Source organism: Apteryx mantelli, chromosome 1, assembly GCF_036417845.1.
Source record: "Apteryx mantelli isolate bAptMan1 chromosome 1, bAptMan1.hap1, whole genome shotgun sequence".
Lineage (NCBI taxonomy): Eukaryota > Metazoa > Chordata > Aves > Apterygiformes > Apterygidae > Apteryx > Apteryx mantelli.
The window spans coordinates 184,015,532-184,041,893 of record NC_089978.1 but is presented as its reverse complement, the minus strand read 5'-3'; the positions used below and the strand labels follow the sequence as shown (position 1 = coordinate 184,041,893).

General features: G+C 39.9%; 2 protein-coding genes across 3 annotated transcripts; both read right to left on the bottom strand.

Annotated features, from left to right (window-relative positions):
* Window positions 1–5,332: 5,332 nt before the first annotated feature.
* LLPH (LLP homolog, long-term synaptic facilitation factor) lies at window positions 5,333–10,341 on the bottom strand. The gene is made up of 2 exons (XM_013947822.2): window positions 10,161–10,341; window positions 5,333–6,308 (listed from the first exon to the last, which is right to left on the bottom strand). The coding sequence occupies exons 1-2, from the start codon at window positions 10,339–10,341 to the stop codon at window positions 6,145–6,147; spliced, it is 345 nt and encodes a 114-aa protein (XP_013803276.1). The 3' UTR covers window positions 5,333–6,144.
* A 505-nt stretch (window positions 10,342–10,846) lies between these two features.
* On the bottom strand, window positions 10,847–19,326 carry TMBIM4 (transmembrane BAX inhibitor motif containing 4). 2 transcript variants are annotated; one of them, XM_067313914.1, is made up of 7 exons: window positions 18,929–19,326; window positions 17,089–17,197; window positions 15,715–15,820; window positions 14,718–14,751; window positions 13,263–13,380; window positions 12,753–12,798; window positions 10,847–12,183 (listed from the first exon to the last, which is right to left on the bottom strand). In XM_067313914.1, exons 1-7 carry the CDS (start codon window positions 19,002–19,004, stop codon window positions 11,977–11,979), a joined length of 696 nt encoding a protein of 231 aa, XP_067170015.1. In that variant the 5' UTR covers window positions 19,005–19,326; the 3' UTR covers window positions 10,847–11,976. The 2 variants fall into 2 exon arrangements, with proteins under 2 accessions (XP_067170015.1, XP_067170014.1); XM_067313913.1 differs by having other exon boundaries at window positions 18,951–19,322.
* Window positions 19,327–26,362: the final 7,036 nt, after the last annotated feature.

Sequence of the window (26,362 nt, the reverse complement as noted above, 5' to 3'; positions counted from 1 at the left end):
TAGTATTGCAGCAGTTGCTCTAGAATAAGCTTGTATAATCTTGTGCCATTTTCACAAGAATTCATATGAGCCTAAGAACACTTAGGAGAGAAAAAAATAACCAAAGGGTGAGAGGGCACTAGGCTGGGGCTTGGGGCGGGGGACAGTTTGCAGCTCCATGAGCAGCTTCTTCTGCAACCTGGTGCACTCTGGTCTCCAGCTCCCTCCTGTGCGTCCTCTGACGACACCACCCCCCAGGGGTAGCATGAAGTTAAGAAAAAGCAAGGTATCAGGGCATTCTTAATTATTCTTAATTACATCTCATGAGCACTTTATGCTTAAACATCTTTTAGTATATAGTCTGCATGGACCAACCTGAATTTTGCGCTAGCAGTAGTGATCATGATCTAAACTTGAGACTATATGAGCAAAAAGTTGTTGATACACAGCCTTCCCTCTAAACCTTCATAAAAATCCTTTGTATTCACTTGTGAGACAAACTGTGGCTCTCATCCACTCTGTGGTGATTTCTCCCGCATTTTGCAGGAGCAACACTGACAGAAATAAACAGTAATGTTTATAGTGGTAGGCAACCAACAGATCTAAAAAGTTGTTTTGTACAATGTATGTTCAACGTTGCTGAAGCCAAATTTACAGAATGCCTGTTGTTGCAGTAATTTAAAGACTCAAGGTAGCATGGAATATCTGTCGCACCTATACATTATGAGTTCAGCAACTTTCAAAAAAGACTTTACACATGTTCAATATACCAGCTACAGACATGCGATGGAGGGGTTAGTTGGACAGGTTGAATGAGCAGTGCTGAGACAAGAAATGTCCTTTTGCTTTCTGAAATACTGTCCCAAAAGCAAAATTTCTGGTTAAATGAAGCAGTTTAAAAATGCTGTAAAATCTACATACACACTTTAGCAGCCTTGCAAGAAAATTAACTGCAATTAGAAAGAAAAGGTGAAAAATAAGTTTAGCAAACCATAATGTAATTCATAATCTTCATAATCTCCTGAACAGTTGACTAGGTTGCAGTCAGAGGACAAGGAGTGACTGACTGTTTGCTCTCAATATACAAACCTTGATAAACAATCCTCCTCATGCAACCTTGCACAAGGCCCTCGATACACAACCCTCCACCTCCTTAGCATGTACTGTTCCTAACATTTCAGACCTTTGTATCTATATATGGGCGCCAAAATTTAGAGATCTGTGAGAGTGATGTTAAAGGGAATGGGAAGGGGGAGCAGTGCAAAAGTCATCCTCTTCCCATTCTGTCTTTTCCTTCCCTTTGAATACTGTTGCTATTGACAAGGGCAAATTGAAATCAGAACAATGAAGAAACATTGGGAGGAAAGAAGTGCAGTAGAAAGAGGGGAATTGTCACAATTGTGCAGTGTTTACTGAAATTAAGAAAGTTGTCAGTTATCTCACTTTTCTCTCTGAGAGAGAGAGAAAGATTCCCAGTATCTGTTTCTCCCAAGGCTGTAAATAATTAATTGGACAGGATTGTGTGGCTGGAGAAGGGAGGGGGAAGAGTTGAAGAGCAGAAGAGCCTTTCTCTGCAGCACCGAGCTATCAGATGGCTCCATCTTCCCCTGGAACCTCACCCTTAGATTAGTTTAAATTGATGGCAAAACCCTGGCCTCAGCTGAAGAGAGCAATTTATAGCTATTGTTTGAGGCTCTAATCATCCCTGCAGCTGCTAAAACTGAATTAAGACCTTGCCACCTGGAAGAACAGATTGCTTTGCACCTCTCAGATTTCTGAAACACTAAGGCTGTGTTCTATAATCTTTAACACCAGATTAGTTCAAACTACAAATCTTATACAGATCAGACGTCTAAATTCCATCAAATTCTGTAGAACCCATGAGACAGTTTAGGCTGCAGGAGGAAAACTTAACAGGCACTACGGTATCTGGACTAAAGCCTAGAAAAAAGGAGGCCTACTTTTGTCAAAAAAAAAAAAAAGAAAAGAAAAAAAAAGTGAGCATTTATCAGAGCTGCATTTTGCATCATGTGACCATTACATTTTTCTTCCAATACTAGACACCCCCAAAACAGATTTTTATTCTATTATAAAACTTAAGTTTCGGCCGCAGATAAAGCTACAGATGAAAGGAAAGAATCCATTGAAGATTGTAGCTGATGGCACACACAAAACGCAAGCACAGAAAGGACCATAGGAAAGAGCACTGACCTCAACGATTCTATTATTATAACCTCCAGTATAAAACTTTCAACTTTAAACATGGAATAAACCTTCAAAACCACTACGCAATGCATTCTTTCTCCACCTAATCTCCAGAACCTCTCTGTCTTCAAAATGCTGTATTGTGGGGTGGCTGCGTTAAGAGACACTACAGCAATAGGAGAAAAGGTGGCACATGGGAATGTAGCTCAACGTGCGGTTCTTTGTACTGCAGCTCTCTCTCTGCAGTCCCACCCTCACCAGTTACTTGTTCCCAGTCTCGTATTGCCTCCTACTGACAAGGCTTTTTGTACAGCAAGGCTGTAAAGTGATGCAGCTGAAAAAAATGCAGGAAAAGAGCAAGAGTTTCAGAGTATTTCAGCTAGATCAGTTCCTCAATCCCCCTGACTATACAATGCAGGAAAGGAGGTGTCACAGAGCAGGAAAGCCCAGGAACTGCACTAACAACACTACCAATAACACAGTGTGAGGCGTCTAAAATAACTCACTTAAAAACCAAGCCCTGTATACCGTGTCAAAAAGTGCAGGCGATGTCTTGTCAGGAAACTGCCAACAATCTGGGGAACATTTAGCAATTTGCTAATGCAGTTTTTATACATACAGTATAAAAACACACACACACACACATTTTGTTCATATAAACATTTCCAAAAAAAGTCAATATTTAACTCTTTTAGTTCTGGCACATGCAGTTCAAAATTGCCTACAGCATTTCCCCTGCCTTTCCTAGCTCCATGAAAGATAGTTACCACAGCACACAGCAGGTAGGTGCCAGTTACAGTAGTAGGAAGTTTTAATAAAGCAGTTCTGTAATAGTGCAGATAGGGACTATAAAAAACCCACTGCCAATGCCATTTTAGTTATATATTTTTTGACTTTATTCAGTCTAATCACTCACTTTTTTCCTCCCAGTCACATGAGCTATAAAAGTTTTCTTGAAAACAACAAATTATGATATAATTACTATGCTGTTTAGTGGCAAATCACTTACTTTTCAGAAAAAAAACCTGCAAGCACTATTAAAACATGTATTTAAAATGGCTAAAACCTCACGTATTTAAAATTTGGCTTCTAAAGAAATACGGTTTTTTTTTTTCATTAATTGATCAAACAGAACAGACTCGGCACTATAAAAACCACATTTGTTTAACAACAACTAAATATTTGATATTTATGCTCAAAAATATAACTGCTCAGAGAAGATTCCAAAGCAAATTCCAAAAAATTTACAATATTCATATATATATGCTGAAATCCTAGGAGGGAAAGCTTCCCTGCTGTTATCTCACCCAACCTCTGAAGATACATCCAAGCTGCATATTTAGCCAGGTTCCTGTTGCCTGTCCACAGTGAGCCTCCGGCCTGGATTACAGATCCTGCCCAGCCAGGCTCAGAGAATCCTCCCTGGCCCACAGGGACATCTGCCTCACAAGGCGAGCTCCAATTTCAACCTCTGAGAACATAGATACTAGACTAGTAGCTGTCTCTTGGTAAAGACTGGATTTATCGCTTTCTTATCCTCTGCTTCAGTTCAAAATCAAACAGGATGTCTTAAAATATCTGTAGTTTAAGTGAACCTGTTTGACTTTATCCTGGACACCATGAAGGAAATACCTCCCACAGCTAGTATTGTTTCAGCTGGTAGGAAGCAACTGCTAAATAAAAGAAGAGTGCATGTTCTTCTGTCTCTGAGATTCAAGTCCCTAATCTGGTCACAAAGTAGCAGATTAGTAAATCTATTCAACAAAGCTCAGTGATAGATCATAAAAGCAGAAATCTAAAAAGCATTCAGTGGCCCAGACCATGTTCTCTTTTAGTGGAAAGAGCAGAGGCAGAACTGGACCAACTCCAGAGAGGAGAAAATAAGGCAAGTAACAGCAGTGAAGGGCTTGATTAAGATGAGACACAGAATATGGCTGTGCACCTAAAGAAGGTTAAATGGCTAGAGAGGGTTACTGTTTTTCACAAAATATGTCTATTCTAAGCAGTTTTTCCTTCCTTAAGAAAAAAAAAAATGACTGAGAAGCTGTACATTTAATGGAGCATTTTGTCAGTTTGATTATCTCCTCAGGAAAAGCAGTTTGCTCTCCCACAGGCTGTTGCTTGAAAGTAACCTGATTTACAAACAAGCATGTCAAAATAGCAATGTACTCACTCCACAGGAAAAAAACAAATTGTTAGTACCTATTGCTAAGAAGCTCCCCTCCACAACTCCCAAAAGCACTGCATATATGTTAAGCAAAATACAGCCTACCGCATTAAAATAGTAAAGAAATACAAACTGACTGCTTATTCCATTCAATTCCTTGGTAAAAATAGATGAACCTTAAATGAACATTTTCCTCCACGTCAATCAATTTTAAAGCAGTACTAACCTAAATGCTAGCATTTCATATTTGATACTAAAATCTGGACATATTTATCCTAATAAAATAAAAAATGGATCAAGAGCAGCATCTTCTGTTTTTAGCAGAAGTATTATCAACTTGATGGAAATATTTTTAAGGTACAAATATAAGTTTTTAATGGCACACAATTTAATAAATTTTAATCTATACATCTTACCAAGTCTCATTAACTATCAATGTATGTGAAAACAGAAGAATCCTTTCCCCAACACTCAACAGTTAAAAACCCCCTATTCTTCCAGAAAAAGTAAATTTTCTATCAGGTTGATTTCTTTCTAGTGTTTTTCAGCACAGTATAAGATAGTGTAATTGTTTTTAAAAGGCAAATTCTATTTCCTATGTCCAAGTTATCATAACAAATATATCACAATTTCTGGGCAATTACAGAAGGTAGATCCCATTCTTGGACAAAGTTGTACATAGGTAATGCTCTGTATCGATTAAGGGACCTTCAACAGGCAACACACTACAGGACTGATGCTGTAATTATTTCCATCCTTGAAATGAGAGACATTTCAAAAACACTGGCTTTCACGGTAACTAATTCTTGGATCTGTCATCACATGTTACTGCCAAGTAATATTAGCTACCAACTGTAGCTAATCACATATAAATGGCATCTGTAATGCAATCATGCAATATTTTATCCCATGCCCACATTGTAAAACATGATAGATGAGGACCAGTTTAAGAGGAATATAAGGCTACTGAAAACGCACATGGAAAAATAAATTCTCATTTACTTTACTGAAGTTTGGAAAAGGTTTTAAACAAAATTTACCTTTTACAATCTGTGCACTTGCATTCTCTCAGATGGATAACAAAAGATCAGACCAGTTTTTACTTTCAACTGTTTAGTTCCTATGATATTTCAGTTGTAAATAGTAGCAAAAACATCTTTGTTTAAACAACCTTCTCTGAGAATTAAAAAAAAAAAAAAAATTGTACTGACACTTCTGATACTTCGCCTTTAGTTTTACAGAAAGAAAATTTCATGAAGCCTTGGTTTTGATTTCGGTGTATGATCTCTTTTAAGTTAATAAGAGTCTGTTTTTGTAACATCAACCAGACATTAAAAGCAACATAGATCAGCACAACAAAAGTAATTTTACAGAAGACTAAGGGATGCAGCCAGTTTACAGAACCCTGTGGTAAAACTAGTAAAAGTTACATTAACAAAGACTACAGTACAAAGACCATTTACAGCCTCATTATTTTTATGATTTCCTCAGCATTTTTAGTTTCCACGTTATAAAAGATGAAGACCCTCCCCCCTCAGGAAAGCGGATAACCACAAATACTTAGTCTATTCAAAGGCACTCAGCTTTTTTCTTTTTTTTTCTTTTTTTTTTGAATTAGGCAGATAACAAGTTGATATTGCTTTCATCATTTGCTGGCCTAATAGTCTCTTCAAAAGTTCAGGCAACACAGTGATGAATTATACTTGGTGACCAAGCCCCCCCAAAATCATGTACTTATTTGGGATCTTTATTTTGTAATTAAAATATTCACCATTTTACAAAATTCCCCGAGTCTACCAGGCTAAGCCTTTGGCCAACTTTGACTTTTTTTTCCCTTTAACACGCTGTGCCTTGAGCTTCTTTTTCTGCCTGGAATTCATCCATATTGGGTACTGTCCATGCTGGTCTAGAAGAGTTTTTTTGTTTCTTTTATTATCTGTGTCCATTCTGCAGTCATCTGAAAAAGAAAGGTATTTATAGTCAGTAAAATACATGAATCAGCTTCATAGAAGCTAATTTATTACTAGATTCACAAGCATGATAAAAATATCTCTACACACAACACTATTTGTACAGAAAGAGCTGAAGGCTTTATACATCAAAAGTGCTTTCCAAAATAATACAACTGCAACCAGGAACTTCAACAGCTGATAGTAAATATGAAGAATTTCCCCTAAAGGCCCATGTGTGGGCAAAGCACCTTATTCTTCAGTCTGCCATCTGTTCCAATACTGTGTGTCTAAAAACACTGTGTGTGGTCTCCATCAAAAGCTGCAGCCATACAGGAAGCCATAAGCTTACTGAAACATATGTACAATTAAACACTTTTTATGATGTAATGTTTAAGATCCAAGGAAGTTCTGAAAAACCTAAATTAATTTGAGTGGGAGATGAAGACAGGTAAGGGGAAGAATAGAGAGAAAAGCTGAAATACAATGACAGTATAAAGCATGAGCCAGTGATGCTACATTTATCTCAAATAAGCAAGCACAAAGTCAAGCTTAACTAGAGGTAGAAAGAAAGGGTTAATCTCTAGGATCAGGAAGACCGCATGTGATATGGTGACTCCTGAGAATGCTGTCCCCAGCTTGCTAACACCACATGAACAGTATCTTTCAGTGAAACAAGGCTACAAGGGGAAAACCTTGTTCATAAGCATAGAGTTGAACTGTACTCTACTATTTCATTTCAAACCTGTTTCCAAACCTTCCATGTGCAACCCCAAAAGCTCCATCATGAACTTTTACAGAGAGGAAAAAAACAAGACTTTCTGTTATGCCTGTCTGATGTTGGGAGACAAAGTTTGTCAGGGTAACAACATGCAGCCAACATACTGTTTCAATAGAGGAAGCGTGTCAGTATAACGTGGAGCATGCAGGCAGTCTAGAGGAATCTGCACCCCAGAGAAGTGCTTAGGGAGCCCTAACACTGAAATATGAATACTTTTAGTCAGCAGAGAATCAGCACAGGGGCCTATTGCCAGCTGGCACAACCAAAGGCCAATCTGGCAAGGGATAGACAGCAGAAGAGTCCCAGTTCCAGAGACCTCCTGAGACATCAGAGAAACACAACATGAGGCCTTCTTAATAGTGCTGTTTTCCAAATGTCATAGAAGGAGAGATGGCCTGCCCCAGACCAAAGTGCCAGATGTTGGGAGCAGGGCTAACCCAGAAAGGGGAGGGAAGTTTGGGTAGATGTGGAGAATGCAGAAACAAGCACTGAGAACTGCTACTGCTCATATAAAGTGCAATTAGTTGGCAGTTCAGAGCTAAACTATCACACTTCTTTCTCTAGTAAGAGCAGCTAAAAGAAAGAATCCATGGTACCAAGCAGTGTGAATAACAAGCATCAGCATGAGTTACACCATGCAAAAATCTGTTGAATGTAAAACATGAAATAAGCGCGCTCGCGCTCTCTCTCTCTCTTCCAAATTGAGGCTTCCCAAACAAAGCAACAATCAACAAAAAAACAGTCCATAGTAATGAACCAGGTTGTATAAATATTGGTTTGTTTGAGATCCCTTCGCCTTTGATCAATTAATTCATAACTTTACATACAGTTAGGGTGTTGGTCAAGGATTTCTGACAAAGTCAGCCTACTCCTAAATATAAAACAGATATAAAAAAAAACCCACCATCAACCCAAAAAAACCACACATACCACCCTAAATGCCTCTACCTAAGTTTCTTCTCTGGATTCCTGTCCTATCGTATGAGCACAGTTAAACTGTTAGGGGAATTGGCTTTTGACTGCAAAAAAGTATATCCGCAATACATGTCAGCTGCAACATTAACTAAAAGAAATATTCCTGAACAAAGAGTATCAGTGTTTACACAGTGCAACTTTTTCACCATACTTGCAATCCCAAGGGTGCTGTAGAAATCAGGAGCATGAAAAAATCTACTGAACAAAAAGGAGATCCAAGGACATAAAGAAAACCTATCAAAGGGATGAAAGAAAGAGAAAGGGACAAAAAAAGCTATAGAAGCAGGTACTAGCAATGGATTCAGATACAATTATCTTGAAAGATATCTGCATGTCTACAAAGTTTTAAAAACAGCTACAAAATTGTTTTTGACTGAAGGCCAGCCAGATCTTCCAACATTTTTTTCTAATAACCTAAACGGAAAAAAATTATTTTGTCAAAAATACCCTAAAGTAGCACAGGAAATTATCCCTAATGCACCTATATACTTTATTAGGCTGGCAAAATATTCACCTATCGAACATCTATCTGGACGAGGCTTTTCCTATACTTTGGTCCTTCATAACATTTTGCAACAACGTAAATTTCCTTTTGTCCAGAAAAAAAGGATACCTCTCAAAGAGGACACCACTCTTTATAAAATGTAGGAGTGTAGTATTTTTGAGGCTGCTAACCCTCTGCAAAGGCTGGGTGAAATTGGCCACTGCATACAAAAGTTACCAGCAGACATGGAAGGGGGTGCAGGAATAAGAAATAGAAAGGCATTTGCTTCAGAAACTGGGTTTAAAGATGATGGTATTTCTTCCAGCTTCAGCATCAGTAACAAAAAGCTGATAACGTTGCAAAACATTTTGGAACTCCATTTGAAACAACCCTGTAAACAACTTTTACATCTGGTTTACAAGACAAACCAGAACCACAGTCTTCTATTTCCACATCCAGTACAATTTACAGGCTCTTCTATTCAACCTCACAACATTGCCCTATCTTTCCCAATTCCTGAACCCCTGATAAAACTGGCTGCAAGACAGATAGAGATTACTAGCATTATTTCAAATCCTTGCTGAGACAATTCAACTACAGTATCTCAACAGACCTCTACATCCCACATAAAAAGCTTACATCCGCAACATCACAACAGCTTAAGTGGCCTAAGTGGAAGAAGAAGAGAATAGAACTGATTTAGTTTGGACTGCAGTTTCATCAAGGGAAGGAGTCTTTTCTGATTCCTGTCTGATACACAGCAATTTAAAACCTTTGCTTCCACTTAACCTGGATCACTTTTTTATAGACAACATCCTATACAAGGAACAGAGAAAAATATGGCATTATCCATCAATGGATAAAGCCATCCACTCCAATACCATGTGCAATGCAGCCTTAATCAGCAAGCAAAAAACAGGGTCTGTGCTGCCCTGACAAGAAGATATTACATTTAAAAAGGAAGAATCACTCCATCTTTCATAAAATCTCTACAAAGTGATCTTAGCTTTAGGCCAACTTTTAAATCTTTGCTTTCCCCTTTAGACTCGAAAGGAAATTGTGTCCTAGTTCTAGCTTAATAGCAAAGATGCTGATGTGACTGGAACAAACTGCTCAGGAAAGTGATGAATTTTCATTCATCAGATGTCCTGACAAAGAAATATCAATCCAGAAGAGACTACATGCTTTAAATCAAATGTTAACAAGTTCAGTCCACAAGAAACTGGATACAATACCCAAGTTAAGTTGCTAGATGGCCAGATTCAACAATTTAATAGCATATCTTGGCTTTAAAAGATAAAAGTTTTGCTTTTCAAATCATTGTTCTGAACCTTCAATAAGCAGAACTTTAGTCACGAGAGTGAAAATCAGAGGAATAATAATAAATTACACTGCAAGATGTCCCTGCACTGGGAGGGCAGCACAGGAAAAACGGAGGCAGTGCAAAACAAACTAGGAAAAGGGGGGATAAAGACGTCCTTGGCACATAAAAAGGCAGGTCTTAAGCAATCAACGGCGCGCTTGACACCCGGCCCGGACACCGCAGCACCCCCCGGGCCTGCTCTGGTTTCTCTGCGAGGCCCCGTAACTTCAGCGCCGCCAAGCGACAGCCCAACTCACCCCCCTGCTCGAGGACTTTCCGCGGGGGGAGGACGGTCGCCACCTCCTTGACCTCCTCCATGACCACGTCCGCGTTGGTGCGCAGGATGCTTTTCAGCCTCTCTAGCTCCTTGGGCGCGTTCTTCTTCCTCTTCTCCGCCCGCATCTTCCTCTTCCACTTGCTTCTCAGGCTCTTCGCCATGTCCTGAGGTGAGGGCGGGGAAAGGGTGAGGGCGAAGGGGCCGGCCGCCGCGGGGAGCCCCCCGCAGGAGCCGTTAGCTCCGCGCGGGGCGGCAGGGGCCGCGGAGCGCCGTTTCCGCCCCTCCCCCTTCCTGACCCCCCCCCCCCCAGGGCCCCGCGGGCGGGACGCGAGCGCGCGCGGGCGGCGCCCCCCCAACCCCCACCCCAGCCGCGCACGAGGCCCGCCGCCCACCCGCACGCCAGGCGCCGTCGCTGTCTGCGCACGCGTGGGCTGGCGCACGCGCGACGTCAGGGGAATCACGTGAGGGGGAAGCCTTGCCTCCACACAGCTTCACCCCCACCCCAAGGTGCGGCAGGCTCTACCGTAAATCTCCTAGCGCGTCAGCACTCCTGGGTTTCAGGGGCACGCCCCGCTGCCGTATTTCCGCCCCGGCGGGCGGCGAGCACAGCGCCGCTCTGCCTTTGCCGGGCTGCGGGGATGGACGAGGAAATGAACACATCCCCTCCCAAGGAAAAAGTGAAGCTTTATTTTTGGCTACTTCCACACATTTCTCAACGAAACCTTAAGACAGAAAAGAGAAATCATCACACTGGCTCAAAACAAGCAGCTTGCAGACTTCCTTTGTCAGCATCCCCCAGTAAAAACTCCAGCATGGAAAGTACATGCAGCTATGAAGCATCCCGTTTTTTTAACGCTAGAAATACATATCACTTTGCCTCTTTGTCACTGGTGTGACAGGTGAAAGGCAAATAATACTTCAGACTTCAACACTAAATATTAAGCAAAAAATCATTTGAAAATTTTTTACCCTGCCCGCCATTTCAGAATTTCAACAGCCTGGAAAGCAGCCACCGTCATGGTGCTTCTGCCCAGTTAGCAAGTGCTTGCCTGCCATTTTTCATTCTCAGCCCCCTGAAGTTCTCCCCTCCACAGAGCTGCAAAAAAAGACTAAAGGTTTTCCAATTCTTATTGGCAGATAATTAATCTTAATATATGCAAGTTGGTAAGATGCCAGATTCCATCTTTAAATGATTTTTCAGAATCCTGAAAGATAGACAATAAATTACTCTTAATAAATGAAGAACATTCCCTTGAAGTGTTTTAATACTCTCCCTGCTTACATAATAATCTGATAGCCCAGAACAGGAACAGAACCTCTCTTTTAGAGAGGGTTTTCCATTTTACCAAACAAAAAACCAAGAGAAATGTTTAGCTTAGTAAACCATTGCACAAGGATAAACTGAGGGTACCTTTATGCTATACACACATAACCCCAAGGGAACCATTTCCAGCAGCTACTGAATAGCAGACAGAGGCTTTCTGATAGCTTATTCTAGAGCAACCAGAAGCTGGCAAATGTTTGGATCATGAATTATGTAAAGTGCAAATTAAGTTAAGTAATTAAAGTGACTGAAATGGCTACAGTTTGTTAACTAACATAGATATTCTGGAGAAGAATTTTCAGCTACACGAAAAGCCTTTTATTTCTAGGGAGGGATCAATATTGATGGAATGAAAAAGTAATAAAGATGCAGTATCTAGAAGGTAAAACTATACAGTTTGTAGATCACCCAAACCAACACTATTTAGGTACTTAACTTTATATATGCTATATTCAAACCATACCACTTTTGATTATTTTTTATTAAATGCCTCTAGTAAACGCAGCAGGTGTAAGAACAGATTGATGATGTCCAGGTAAAGATTGATTGCAGCCAGTAGGTACTCTTCAGGGGATAATTTGTGCATCAGCAAATGAGTGTCATAAATAATAAATCCACAGAACAGAAGCGCTCCAGCAGCAGCAAACACCAACTCCATTGTCTCACTATAAAAAAACAGCTGGAGGCAAATGAAAAATGAAAAAAGACATTTGTAAATTTCATTTTCTTTTTAATATAAAAATCTCTGCAAAAAGATATGCCAGATGTAAAACACAGGTCTTGTATCAGTACAAGATGGGTAAAACATACCATCTTTTTACTGTTATATACATACAGATGTAACATTACAATGCCATTTCAATGTTCTTATTTCATCTAGCCCCCAGTTATACAGTCTCTTTAATTGGGTAAAGTATATCCTTGCAAGAGAGAGCAAGTTCTGGTCTCCAGAACAGAAGACTATTATCCAATTAAAAACAGCTATCTTCCCCATTCTCACAGTTAAGTGACAAAACTTTGCCAATCACTGAAACACCACTTTTATATTAGGAAGAACAGCATCCAAGAAATTTGAATTTGAAATGAATAGTTAGAAGATCATAGCATAATCTGACAGTAATGAACCTGGCTAGGAATACTTTTCGTGAAAATATATTGAACTGTCCAAAACTTTTTTTGTTATAGTATAAGTTAGTAAAAAATTTAAGTTGAAGAATATTTTTTAATCTTGAACGCAAGGTATCTTACCCTTAAGAACCCTGAGCTGATTAAAATCCACAAACAAGCGAAGAGCCTGGAAAAAAACAACACAAAACTGTGAGCAACAATATTAACTTTGCTTAAAACCTCTTCCCTTCCTATTAACAAATATATTGTGAAGTGGTTTAAGTAAATGTCCATAAATCTTAGATGTCAACTGTTCATTGGTTTCAGCAATAAAACTCTGTTGCAGAGAGCAATCAGAATTGATGGCTGAAATTTACTTTATATTTGAATTAACTCCCTTATGTCTTGGCGACAAATCCAGATAATCTAGTCCTTTAGAGCAGTACTACAGTTTTAAGAATCACAATCACACTAAGGAGTGCTATGCTAAAAAGAATTTCTTATCAAGAGAGCAGCACTGCATAAAAATAGTAAGTTAAGATAAATAACACCCCCAACATTCACATGAAGCAGAGTAGTTTCTATTGACCTGCACTCATTCTTATATCTACGGACTTGCTAAAACAAAACAAAACAAAACAAACATCATACCCTGCTCCAAATTTGCTGAAGTCTCTCTTTGATTGCAAGGTATATGCAGTCAGTCCAAGGAATACAGCAGTAGTAAGAATAAAGGCTTGGAAGACGATGGATACGTCATAGAAACTCACTATAAACAAAAAAGTAAATTGTCGTTTAAATAAAATATGCTATGTACTTGCTATCTTTTAATGAAATGGAAGTTTAGACTTAACAGATAGGAAAACAATCTTAATTATGAAGAAAGAAGTAAGATTATCCCTGAACTTGTCTTTGCACTTCAAGATCAATGCATAGGATGCACTGGCCCTTGCCCTAGCTAAGTTTGACATTTATGGTGTAGCTCTCTTAAAAGGAGATAACAGATCTGTACTCATAATAAAAACAGCATTTTAATAATTGACATGTGAGATTGTAAGTAAAAAAAATTTTTTTGAATTTTTCGTGATACTGATACAAGACAAAAACCCCAACACAAGCAATCCTCTGAAAAAGCTCAGAAGAATTTTGACTAGGAGGGTAGGAAGGGAAAAGATAAGTAGGTGGAGCCTTTTTTTCCCCCCTTCCTGCCTCCTTAATCTTCCCTTTCCCCAAATGACTCTTTTTTGCAGGAGGCCAGAAACCACAATGAAGAGGTTTCATCTTATGCTGGAAGCTAAAGTGCAAGGCGATGCCAGGACTTCTTCCCTCTCCCCCCACCCTGCTGGCCCTTGCGCCATTGCTGCCCAACAGAGGCTACAAAACTCTCCAACTCAATGCAGTTCTCTTGGGGGAAGAAGAGGGGGGAGATGAAGACGTTTCACTTGCAGATCAGCTCTGCTCCACTGCAGCATGTTAGTGGGAAGTGCCTTATAAGAAAGGGCACTACTAGCTGTACTGAAAGAAAAGGACAGCACAGCTCACTTCAGGTTTGCATAGTTTCAGTTCTGGATCGCTGAAGCTATTCAAATCTGGAAAAAGGCAGGAGATGGAAGTGAAACAGAATGAAGCCAGAGAAGGCCAGAAAGACTACCATTACCCTCCTGACTCAGCAACTAATAATCTTGTTATCACATATGTTCAGAATCCTAATATTGACATGGTATCATTATAGAAAAAGCATAAAGCTATTTAGCCGTAGCACAAAGAAAGTGAGGGGAAAAGAAAGGATATTAAACACATTGCTGTATTGCAAAAAAACCCAGAATCTTTTCTCCTATTATTGTCACTCCAGTCACTTGTGGTACAGTGGAATTACAGAAATTACTATTTGCATCTAATAGTTAAAGGGGGTTCAAAATCCAGCTTCCTTCCTTGATTTCCAGGTGTTTGCTAAACTCACACCATTGTCATTAAAACTTTCAAACTGGGGATTTATTATCACTTTAGTCACATCTGGGAATCTCAGGTGGCAATAAGTACAACATATTGAATTCCTTTTCCAATTTCTGTAAGAAATCAGACAATAGAAGGATGACAATCATTTACCTGTAATAGCAACTGTCAGTGCTTCCAAAAGGGTCTACAAAAGTAGAAACAAAAAATTGAAAGCATTAAAAAAAAGAAACTGCACATAAGGACTTCATGTACAACAAGTCCTATTCTGCTACACAATCCCAGTATGCATTACATAAACATGTTATTACATACAAAAATTTAACAAGAGGGCTAAATTTTCAACAAGATAATGGCAACCACTGTCTTACTATGCTGGAAGTTGTTGTGATATACAAAAGAATAGGACATAAACCAAAAATGAATAAGAAACATCCCCTATAGAAGACTGTCATTTTGGTCTTCTACTCAGCACACAGCATTAAGTAATGTGCTTATCGCACTTACAAACAATTCAAGGGGCTATAAAATTTTCTCAGAGCTGCTGTTATTAGAAATGAACTATTTTCAGCTTTCTATATACTTTTCAGTATTTGAAATACTGTCATCCAACATTCTTAAACTTTTACTAGACAGCTAAGTACCTGCATCAACTCTCCCATCCACCCTTCTTTTGAAACAGAGCTGTAAATCAAATGTATTATTGACATGTATTGGGCCCAAGGCTAGTATGGGCCATGAGTTTTTCCTAAAAAGCAGTTTCAAATTAAGTTTCATTACAAGAAAACATAGGAAAGTATTTATGGCGGAAATATTTATGGCATGAATCAAGAGGTCACCAACAAAGCTTTCAACCCATATCTTGTCTAAGCCAATGGGAGCAGCAAAATATGTAAAAAAACAAACAAACACTCGCTGAATCTAATATTCAAGCTCTAATATTCTTCCTAGAAAGATGAGCTAGAGGCTATCCAGGAACAACCTGTGGACAGAACATCCAAACGATAATTTAAATTTTTGTAAGTATGCAGGAGGTCATGCAAGAAATACAAGAAAAACAAATTAGCCACCACTAGTTTGATTCAAAGAGTTGATCAAAGTGAAAGATATTCTAAGGACTATTAAAAAATGAATTTATATAGATACTTACAAATCCAAAAAGGAGGTATAAATTAACAGGATGTTGGTGTCTGTAGAGTGTCAATGCTAAGATTATAGCCAAAGATCCAAATGCAGATATCAAAAGCAAGGCAGGCCTGTAAAGTTTCATACAATAAAAATCATCAAAATTAAATTAAAATATCTGGAACACTAAGGAAAATATTATATCAAACCAAGTTCTTAAATGAGCATCTGGATAAAGATACTGCTTTATAAATCCAAAGTAAATATAAAGCAGGTTTTACAGTAAAACCACCCTAGAACACACTATCTTAGATACTCAGGTAAAAACAGTACAGCTACAGGTAAAGATAATTTTTTCATACTGAAGTTACAAATTGTTCAAGAACCCATTACCTGGAGATGAGCCTCTGTGAAGAGGAAAATATATCTGCACCAAACATAAGTTTTAAAATATATATTTTGCCTATTTTAAAACTCCACATTCAGGGAACTGTTGCTTATAAGCACCCAAATGCAACAAGTATGTGCACTAATATCACTAAAGAAAATCAGTACTGACCAGTAACTGCTGCTATAATTAAATCACACAAGCAGCCCTTGAAGAAAAAACTAGACCAAAACCAAAGACAAAGCACAGAAGTTCCAAGTGAGCAAGAGGATCTTCAGTGTTCAGATTTAAGTATAAACTGTAGTTTTACAAACTCTATTGTATACACTTACACAGAAACTTTCATATAACATTTGATGCTCCTTTATTAGAGCTATGAAGTAAGTGAAAGTAAAAGCAAAGTCTGCACATGCACTGGGGAAAGTGAAAGGAAAACAGAAATTGCACTCAACGCTCTCCCTTTTCCCCTAGTCTTTGCAACACAGTTTATTGTTTTGGAGACTTGGTTTTGGTTTCTCCCCTCCCCCCCTCATGGCAATTTTAGAGGCAAGAAATAAATCCACAGGAAATTTAGAAGACTAGTTTTATGGGAAAAGAAAAGAGAAAGAAAAAAGGGGAGTGGGCGGAAGAAATGATTTGGCGGTTTGGAACAAGTGCTAAAAGCAACAGTATTCCAAACAGAATCTAAGAGCAGATATTTAAGAAGACCATAAAATAAGAAATGTCACTAACTGAGATGTACTGCAACAGATGTATGGGTTTTCATAGCATAAATATTAATCACTAAAGTCACTAATTGCTAATTAAAAAATTAAAATAAATTCTGGTATCTACAGAAAAAACAAGATTGTCAGAGAAGAAAAGTTATGTCCTAATCAGTTTCCAAAATTTCTATTACAGAATCAAAACACAGTACATAAAAGTGATTAGGAATACAGAAGTGTTCTAGAGTTACTACACAAACTACATGTTACAAACTGATAAATAGTTTCATTTCAGTTTAGTATCTACCTTTCATGAACAAATGTCTGAACTCCAGTACAGTACAGAAAAATTGCAGTTGTGACTGTGGTCAAAAGAACTTGAACTGAAATAATGCTGTAGACTTTCCGTAGAAAAGCTAGAATAAGGAAAATAAAAATGAGATCAATTCTGAGTTACACTTACAAACTTTGACAGTAATTCAAATACAAGTTTGCTCTGTGATATGGTACCATAAGAAACTGTTTATTTATTACAAAAAAAAAAAAAACACAGAGAAAAGTTGTAAGAAGCCATCTTTTCATAAAACTTTGATACAGTATTCCAGGAAATATTACATTTATTCCTGGGGTCATTATTTAAACAATAAGGATGATGAAAGGAATAAAATAGAATTTGGGAGAAATTTACTTCAGACTTTTTTTAAAAACTACATATACATAATTTCACTAAGAAATTACTAAAAGTACACCTTCTCAGTCACTTTATCAGGTTCAACTAAAGAACCTAAATGAAGAAAGATTAACTTGGAAGTTGCATGGGAAACAGCTATATATTTTTTTAAAAAAAGAAAAAAAACTTTATAGTAACATTATTAGATTGATTTTTGGCCATCTTAGACACTATTTATAATAATTCTGGAATTTTCATTGTACTGGATGGATTTCTACAGATACACACTGCTACAAAATCCCATAATTAAGTTATTAGACTTCATAATTTTTGAGTGGGAGAGTGGTTCAGGACAGTCCATGACTGCATATCATACAGATACTCTCAGTTTAGAATGGAAAGAAAGCAAGTCCGTTAGGCAAAATGCTCTGAAAGAAAGAATAAGCTCACAGCAAGAATCAATTCAGTCTTTAATGACACAACCTAAACATGTTTAAGTGCACATATTAAGAGAAGCTGAATCAAGCTCAGCAAGGCTATATGCAGCATGTAAAGTTAAATATAAGTCGTGAGGGACTGGACCCTATTATGTTGTAGCAAACAGAACAAACACAGAAGTAGCCTGCTAGCTAGGGTACCCTGCTCCCCACTTTATTATATGCAGCAGCAGTTTTGCTAGTGGCAAGGCCTCCCCGTATATTTCCCATTTTCCAAACAAGCTAAGACTGTATTTTCTTATAGGGAAATGTCTTCCATTTAACAGAAACTTCTAACAAAAAATTCAGAGGACACAGCCATATTTGGACCAAGATGCATCCACTAACAGGACAATTACTTCAGCAAGGATTGCTGAAAAGATACCTGCTGTATTTAAGACATTTCAGACCTATGTATTAACAGCAGAGCCATATTTCACAGCCACTAATACAATCTTGTAGCACCCAAATGCTTAAGCTGAAGAGATAACATTTTCACATCCACAGTAGAAATGCAAAACCTCCAGCCTCGTGGGTAATTAAACTATTCTAATTATGGACATCAGTTTTAACATTTATACCTCTTCTATAACAAAGTTCAAGCTTCAAAATGAATCAGCATGAAGCAAATCAAGTCTGAATGTATATGGGTTTAATCCCTCTGACAAAAAGACCCACCCACCCACTCTCCCCTCATATTCTGAAACGATAAAACCCAGCCCTTTGCCGACCACTGATCTTCCTCTCACCCTCTGTGCTTCAGATGGATTAAACGATGCCCAGGCTCCCAACGCATTCAGACAGCCTTCACCCAGAAGGTTAAAAGGGCTGCATAAAACCTGAATTAAGCTAAACTCAAGAGCGATGAGGTAAACAGAGGGGAACCCGGGATGCCCTGCCATGTTGCACGCCGGTGACAGCGGAGCAAAGGAACGCAGCAGCGGCCTCTCTGCAAGCGCTGGGGGGGGTCGGGGAGAGGGGGCCGGGGGGACCTCGCTCACCCTGCCTCGTCCCAGCCCCTACCCATGCGGATGTGGACGCTGGCCGAGGCCACGTTGCTGCCGTAGTTAAAGTCATCTTCGATGGAGCTCCGCGGGTAGCGCTGCTCCGCCATCGCCGCCGCCTCCTCACCGAGCAACGGCAACAACGCCTCGCTTCCGGGCGAGGCAACGGCGCTCCGCAGCGCCGAGTCGGCCACGCAGCCGATCGGCCGAGCTCATCGATCGCCGCCGCCGCCGCTGCAGCTGCAGCTGCCGCTGCCGCCGCCGCCTCGCCCAGGGGGCGCTGTGGTGGGAGCCGTGCCGCGACGCCGGCGGCGGCTCAGCGCAGCGCTGGGCCAGGCCGGGCGGAGCGGCGGTCTCACCGTTCCCCGCTTGCCCCCGAGTCGCTGCGGGGCCTCCGCTGAGCGGGGAGCAGGGCTAAGAAGGGGGGCGCTGCGGGGCAGCGGCACCGCCGGGCCGCGCCAACGGCCGCCGGCGTAACGGCTGCCCGGGGCGGCGCGGCGCGGCGCGGAGCGCGGCCCCCGCTTACAGCTGGCTGCGGAGTGAGCCTGGGGGCAGGCGGCAATGGCGGCGTTTAATTTTTACTTAAAAGATTTGCTTGAGAAGAGTAGGATTGTGTTTGTTTTTTTTTTTTCTACGCCAGTCACTTCATTAAACTGAACTATATTGACCCAGGTCTGCCCTGCACATTGTTTGTGATGGCTTAAGGAAGCGTTACGTTTGTGTTTGTCTTAAACTCATTTTCCCTTGTTTCTATTTTGAAGGCTGAAAAGTCAAAAAGGAAGTTCCTCTGGCTGGAAAAAAAAACAGCCCTCTGAAATGATTCACCTCTAACTGCTGTGTAGAAAAGGGTCTCCAGCTGACCAGGGCTGCTCGTGGCTGTGAACACGTAGTTGGGTTCAGCAATAAGTGACAAAGGGGGCCTTGGGCGTTAGCGTTCACTGTCATTATATATCCACTTAGAGCTGAGCTGAGCTGAACTTCTTTAAATGTTTAATACAAAATAGAATCTTATTCAGGCTTTCTCCTAATTGTGTGTCTTATCCTTCAAAGTAAACTCATCTTAATTGACTAGAACACAGAGATGCTCAACAGTTCCCAGAAATCACTTAACACTTTGCACAATCAGCAGTAAGAGCTGATTCCTTGTGATTATGGAATTGCCCCAGCAAAGTTATCCGAAATTGTAATTTACCATTTACAAATCCACTAAAGATACAATTCTGGGTGATGTGATGGGGAACACAAAATGTTATTTCTTAACGTGTGAATGTTATCAAAAGCATACCAAGAAATTGAACTGATAGACACTTCAGAAATGTATGTAATAGATTAGACTCAAATGAAGTGGTTTTGAAAATTGAAAAATTGTGGCCTTTAATGTACTCAGAGTCTCAGGGGAGAAGTAAATAAATTACATGATTCTGTGATGAAATAATTCTGAGCAAAGTTCTTCCACTGAGTTGACTTAAGATATTATATTTCAGTCACAGATACAAAAATTATGAACATTATTTTATATTCCAGGAAGTATTTATGGCTCTCCTAACGTCATTTTGCATTTTAGCCGCTGTAGAGCAGGATCTTTCAGCTTTAATTCTGAATTCTGAGATTTATGCACTGTTTGCACTGTTGAATAGTAACTCTGTTGAAATAATTACACTATCAGCTTTACTGTGAATCTCTTTGTAAGAAATACCAGTGATGTTCTCTCAGAACAAGCATTTAGAGTTCTGGGCAAGCTTCCGGTGATGCATTCTCCTGATACATATGGTGCAATTTCCTTTAAAACACCACTTACCGGAATCCACTTAATTCTGTACCTAAACTAGTAAAGTCTCATGACTATTGTCCTGACATCTCAAGACTTATGTGTTGGGTTTGGGAGCAAACGCTGTTTTCACACAGATGGAATATAGCTGCATGCTGAGGAGGAGAGAGCACTGCTTGCTGAATACAGAGGTCCTGACATGCTAATGTCCAGACGCTGAAGCAAACAGGTTTGTAATCACACAGCACTTTGGCTTTGGCCATCAGCAGCTGTGGTGCATGAGGGAGAAGGAAGATGAAAGCTGTGAGTTACTTGTGATGAATGTTTCCCGGAGGGAAAGTGGAATACCATTTCGGGGCATTTAGAAATGAGCGCTGATCCAAGAGAAAGGATCATGCAAGGACCCAGAGTGTGGTGCTGACAGAATTTCCACATGACAAAAGCCTACAGATTCTGAGTGTCAGCTCTCACACGTGACAGGGTAACACCAAATTAGCATTCAGGTTCATAGCCCCCTGCAGCTAAGTCTGGACTTTTATGTTCCCAGTTAGGTATCTTGGTGATGTTCTCCCACCTTCTTCTCAGTGCTAGATATTGCTGGTCAGCATAATCAGTGATTCCTGGTGCAAGTCAACACAGGAGCCATCACGTATTAACTTTGCCACCCCAGGTACTGGCCATCACCAGCAACTGGCTAGTCGCTTGGTAGTCTGTATCCCGCCTGCCGGGAAGGTTGCCTCAGATGCATGCTGCTGGAAGTTTTCATGCTACAGGTCGGAACATTTTGTAGGGCAGAAGTCTTTGCTGATGGGTTTATACTATAGGGGCTGCCGAACTGTATGTTTATTCATGGCCTCAAGCCTTCAGGATGATTAGAAGGAAAGAATGATTTTCAGTATCGCTCCCAAGCCTGACTGAGGAGCAGTAACATAAGGTGAGCTGAAAATAACTGCAGTGATAAGCTGTTGTGAAATTCCTATCTTTTTTTCATTAGAAAGCAGAATTTTTGCTGTCAGGACTATGATGAACTTCATTGAAGTTGCAGTTCTCCCTTTTAATCTGAGAGACTCTTTATTCTCTGCTTCTGTGACTTAAAAGGGCCTTTTTCACATACTTGAATAGCAAAGAATACTTGCTCAGCAGTATCTTGAGTACCTGCTACATGACATGGTAGCAGGCTTTTGGAAGGCTGAAAAAAAGGTGCCACTTTATAATGAAGCTGAAAACTGCTGTGCACTATTTACTTCATGTGATAATTGCTAGCTATTTGGCAGAGTCCATGAAAGCAGTAGACAGCCTCACTTTGGGGTGAGAAACTGAAAAATTCAGAGCATTAAAATAGGATAGACTCCTGCAAACTGTTGCAAATAGTCTGGATGTAGGGTAAGTTTTGCTGAGCATGCCTACTTAAAAGCTAGGATCTGAAAACAATTAAGGACATTTTCAGTGTTTTGTAGGATATCATAAATTTATGTATGCCAATTCAATGGTAGTTCTTTTATGTTCTAGTTGAGTTTATCTGTAATATTTTATTTGAAAATGAATTTTAGTGTACTTAAGAGGAAGATGTCATTTCAAGAAATGTTAGCATTCTTCTCAAATACAACCTTAGTGAACATCAAACACTACAAATAATAAAAACATTTGCTTAACAAAGCTGTACTGATTTTTACCCATAGGGATATACGCCATTACATAAAGCAGTGCAAACAATACAAACTTTCTGCAGTATCACATTGTATATGTGGAACACATGTCTACAAATGTGCACTGAATGTGTCTGTGATTTAAGGATATCATTGTGGAATTTCTGCCTGAAAGCTTTGTCTCGGGTTTAGGATGGCAAAGAACAAAGATACTGCTTCAGCTGTAGCACCAAAAGCAGAGTCCTCAAGTTTTCTTCCTTTTTGTGAGGTAGGAGCAGAGCCGGACATGCTGGTGAGTGGACTGGAGGGAACCTCCAGAAGCCGCGCCTGTCTCTCTTGGTGCAGGGCATGGCTGGCTGGGAAGGATGGGCTGGAGCTGCTCGCTAACGCTCCCTCCCGTGTGCCTGTCTGCCTTCTCATCGGCTTCAGCAGCCGCTCTCGGGCTAAGCTCTCCTTAACTGTCTGGTTTTCTTTCTCTTTACAGGAAGTTTCTTTGTTCTTCTTGCTGTTCCCTGTATCCATCTGTCTCTTTTCTGGAAGAATATATCTCTTTTCCTCTGTTTTCTCTGTTCTTTTCTGTGATATTATTCAGTGATGACCAAGCAATACATTGGGATAGTTTAGCTTAAGGAAGAGAAGACTGAAGGAGAGACAGAGTAGCTTTCAAATACTTTACAAAAGGCTGTTGCAATTCTCCAGCTCTGGAGAGAGTATCAATTAAGAGGTAGTGTGGCTTAAACCATAGTAAGGAAGATTCAGGGTGAAAAGTTGAAAACTTTCTAAGAGTAAGCAGGGTAAAGCAGTGGAATAGTTTGCCTGGGGCTTAGGCACAAGTTGGGAGATAGGACTTTGCAGGAAACAGGCGCACCCATGTACACACTTTTGGGCACTCACCTTCCACATGGAAGATGTTAGTCTGATGTAAGCCACCAAGAAGCAGTAAAGAGCTTGTTCGGGAAGGCAAGAGCCAGAGCAGCAAAAGATTCAGTGAGGTTACTCACAAGTACAGTCTGCCAAGGTTGCTACAGAATGGGAAGGGAAAAATTATTTGCAGCTGCAAAACTGATAAACCCTGCAGTTTTCATGCCAAAAGAGAGCATCATCCTTGTCTTAAGGTTTTTTTCTCTGACTTGCAGGCACCACACAGAATGCACTGTACAATGAGCACTGCTTTGGAGTGACTGTACTGAACTGAGGTTTAATAACACTGAGTCTCTCTGCCTGGCTGAGTGCTTTCAATGTCTGTGCAATTTTCCATTCCTCACTTTGGAAAGTATACCTTATAAAATGCTAAATATACCTTATAAAAAGCAAAGTATATTTTAGATTGCCTTTCTTTTCTGTATTTGATGTTTCCATAAACATACCTCCATCGCACTATTTTTATTTGAAACCACTGCAGTCCTACAGTGCCGTATTTAGAACTGGGTAGACACCACCACTCAGATCGCCTGCAGGGGTGAAAAAGCTTTCTGTTCTCCAGGCTCGACTTTGGGCTCCTGCATGGGGAAAAGAAGCTCTTTCTCGCTGGAGCCCTGATTAGGGTCCATGGACTTCTCTGTGCCTTTTGTCTACAATATACATAACTGGTGACCTTGCTGGAAAAATTCCATCTGGCGCTGGGAGGTACTTGGGAAAGGTACTTGGAGCATTGCCAGGATTCTGCTCCTATCCAGAGGTTTGTTTTTAAATAATTGTGGCAGAGCCCCTTTGTTTGCTGCAGCTTTGAGCAGTGTTCCCAGAGTGACCCCTCGCAGCATCACTTTGATATACATCTGTGTATCTTCACAGAAGGACAGCTGTTGTTACGGCAGGACTAAGCTGTCTCCCCTTCCCAGATTGCAAAGTCCATGACCCCTGCATGGCTCCGTACGAGTGCGTGAGATGTGACTGCTGCAATATTGCTAGAAGGCAGGGTGTGCATTTCCCGGAGTGCGTAGTCACCGACGGGGCCCCATGGCTGCCTGCCAGCATTTCGGCAAGGAGGTAACATCCGGTCAATCTGTGTTCAAAACAGGACAGCGCGCACAGTTCAGGCATGAAGCAACAGGGGATAACAGAGGAGAGACATTCATTTGTCTGATTATATGGGCACATCCACCTAGCCATTAATCATTGATTTATCCCAGAATGAACTTTGTCCACTTAATTTCAAAGTAGATTATGGAATTTACGGAATAGCTGGCTAGTTAAGTTAGAAGGATAATTGTGTTGTGTGATCATGAGAAATCTTCATCTGAAGAAACAAGAGTTACAGTGAAATTATTCTCTCAAAATAAAAAGTTCTCTGTGAGAAGCAGAAACAACCTCACAATTGCAAAGTTCTTCTAAATTATATCTCTAAAAGTACAGGACATAGTCGCTGCCAAATTGTAGCAATGTTCTTACAGGGCAGGAGAATAACATAAAGAAACTCAGGGACAGATGTGCCATCTGTTGCTCTAAAATCCCTGATGGTGAATTTTTAAATCCACAAATCAAGGAAAGAGAGTTTATCTTCTTTAATACGTACAGTTTCATGAGAAAGGCTCTACCCTTCAGCAATCAGCTGGCCAGGCTGACCTTTCACTATTCCAGGATGAATTACTTCTCTGAATGTTCCTTCAGTTTCCCGTATCCCTTAGCTTTGCCTAATGACACATATTCTTTTTCCTATTAAGTCCCATCTACGTTATAGAATATTTCTTTGTACATGACTGGACTGTAACTTGATTAGTTCCTTGATTTTTTTTTAAATGTTTGCACATTGTTTATAAGACATGCCAGGTTAGTTTTGAGTCTTGGACTCACAACACACCAGAGGTCTCAGATGTGCTAAGATATGGGCTGCAGCTGGGAACTGAGCTTTCTGGTGGCACTGGACTATAAATGTGTGGGCTACAAGCCTACCTGCTAGGGAGCTAGAGATGTGGGAATTAACTGGGTGCACTGACTGTATATTTATTCTGAGCATTGTGAAGAGCTCTCGAACAGACAAATTAGTTTGAATTATGTGTTTTTGTGAGACTCTTTGAATGCAGTCAGAGTAGGTATATTTCCATTTGTAAACATGACTTCAAGCTCAATGTATCTGCAGTTAATAGATCAATGCTAGTAGTTAATAATCTAATCCTAGCTTTGAAATTCTTCTCCCAAGGTATTTGTCCATTTATGTAAGTCCCTTTCATATGTCTCAAGGATACAATTTTATTTTGACAAGCTGAGGTATTTATATTTTGAGGTCAGGATCAGGCTGAAAGCTGTCTTTTGCCTATTATCCCATTTTTGTTATTCTAGTAACTGCTGAAGTTCAAAAAAGAGCATTAGCATTTTATTCCGTGTGTCAGACCAAATCCTGCAGTAAATATAGAGTGCTACACTGACAGCACGATTATAGGCATTTCTTCCTTTTTTATGTTTTTTTACGTGGAGGTAATGTTACAAACTAAACCAATTTAATAGCTGTGCTGCCTTGTGAAATAGAAGGGGTAGCATTCTTGAATTTGTTTCTCCCAGTGAAGCATCAAAACATACTATGGTTTGAGTCTGATATTGTTTTGTTCAGTTTCAACTTAGCAGTAAAGGCTGCTTGAATTTTGGGAGTGCCACATGGAGTCTGTTTATAAAAAAATTAACTGCTCTTTTTATACAAATTCTAATGTGCTTTAATTGTTTTCATTGGACAGCCAACATCACCCATAGTGGCTAAAATCATCTAAAATCTATGTGTACTTATGCAAATTAACATATCTAAAACTTTGAGCTTATTTTTTCATTAACACTTTTAATTCTTAACCTTTTTCCCTTGCAGTTGGAAAAGCTGAGGTCAGATTTGCTTATTTCTGTTTCTGAGTGTCTGGGGCAATAGGATCCTGATAAGAACTCCCATGTGTAACAGTAATAGTTTGTATGCTGTTAAAAGAAAAAATCCTGAGTTTAAATAGCAATGGCTTTGCAGCTGTTCGTCATATCTGCTCTGCAGAGATTGAAGAGTGGGATTCAGCTCCCGATGAAGACAACTGCATTTAGGTGTCTATG

Coding starts and splice junctions, on each gene's coding strand:
- LLPH (XM_013947822.2), bottom strand. CDS start 10,341: ATGGCGAAGAGCCTGAGAAGCAAGTGGAAGAGGAAGATGCGGGCGGAG. Junction 6,309..10,160: donor GAAAGTCCTCGAGCAGGGGG/GTGAGTTGGGCT, acceptor TTTCTTTTTCAG/ATGACTGCAGAATGGACACA.
- TMBIM4 (XM_067313913.1), bottom strand. CDS start 19,041: ATGGCGGAGCAGCGCTACCCGCGGAGCTCCATCGAAGATGACTTTAAC. Junction 17,198..18,950: donor CAGCGTCCACATCCGCATGG/GTAGGGGCTGGG, acceptor TCCTTATTCTAG/CTTTTCTACGGAAAGTCTAC. Junction 14,752..15,714: donor TATACCTCCTTTTTGGATTT/GTAAGTATCTAT, acceptor CTACTTTTGTAG/ACCCTTTTGGAAGCACTGAC.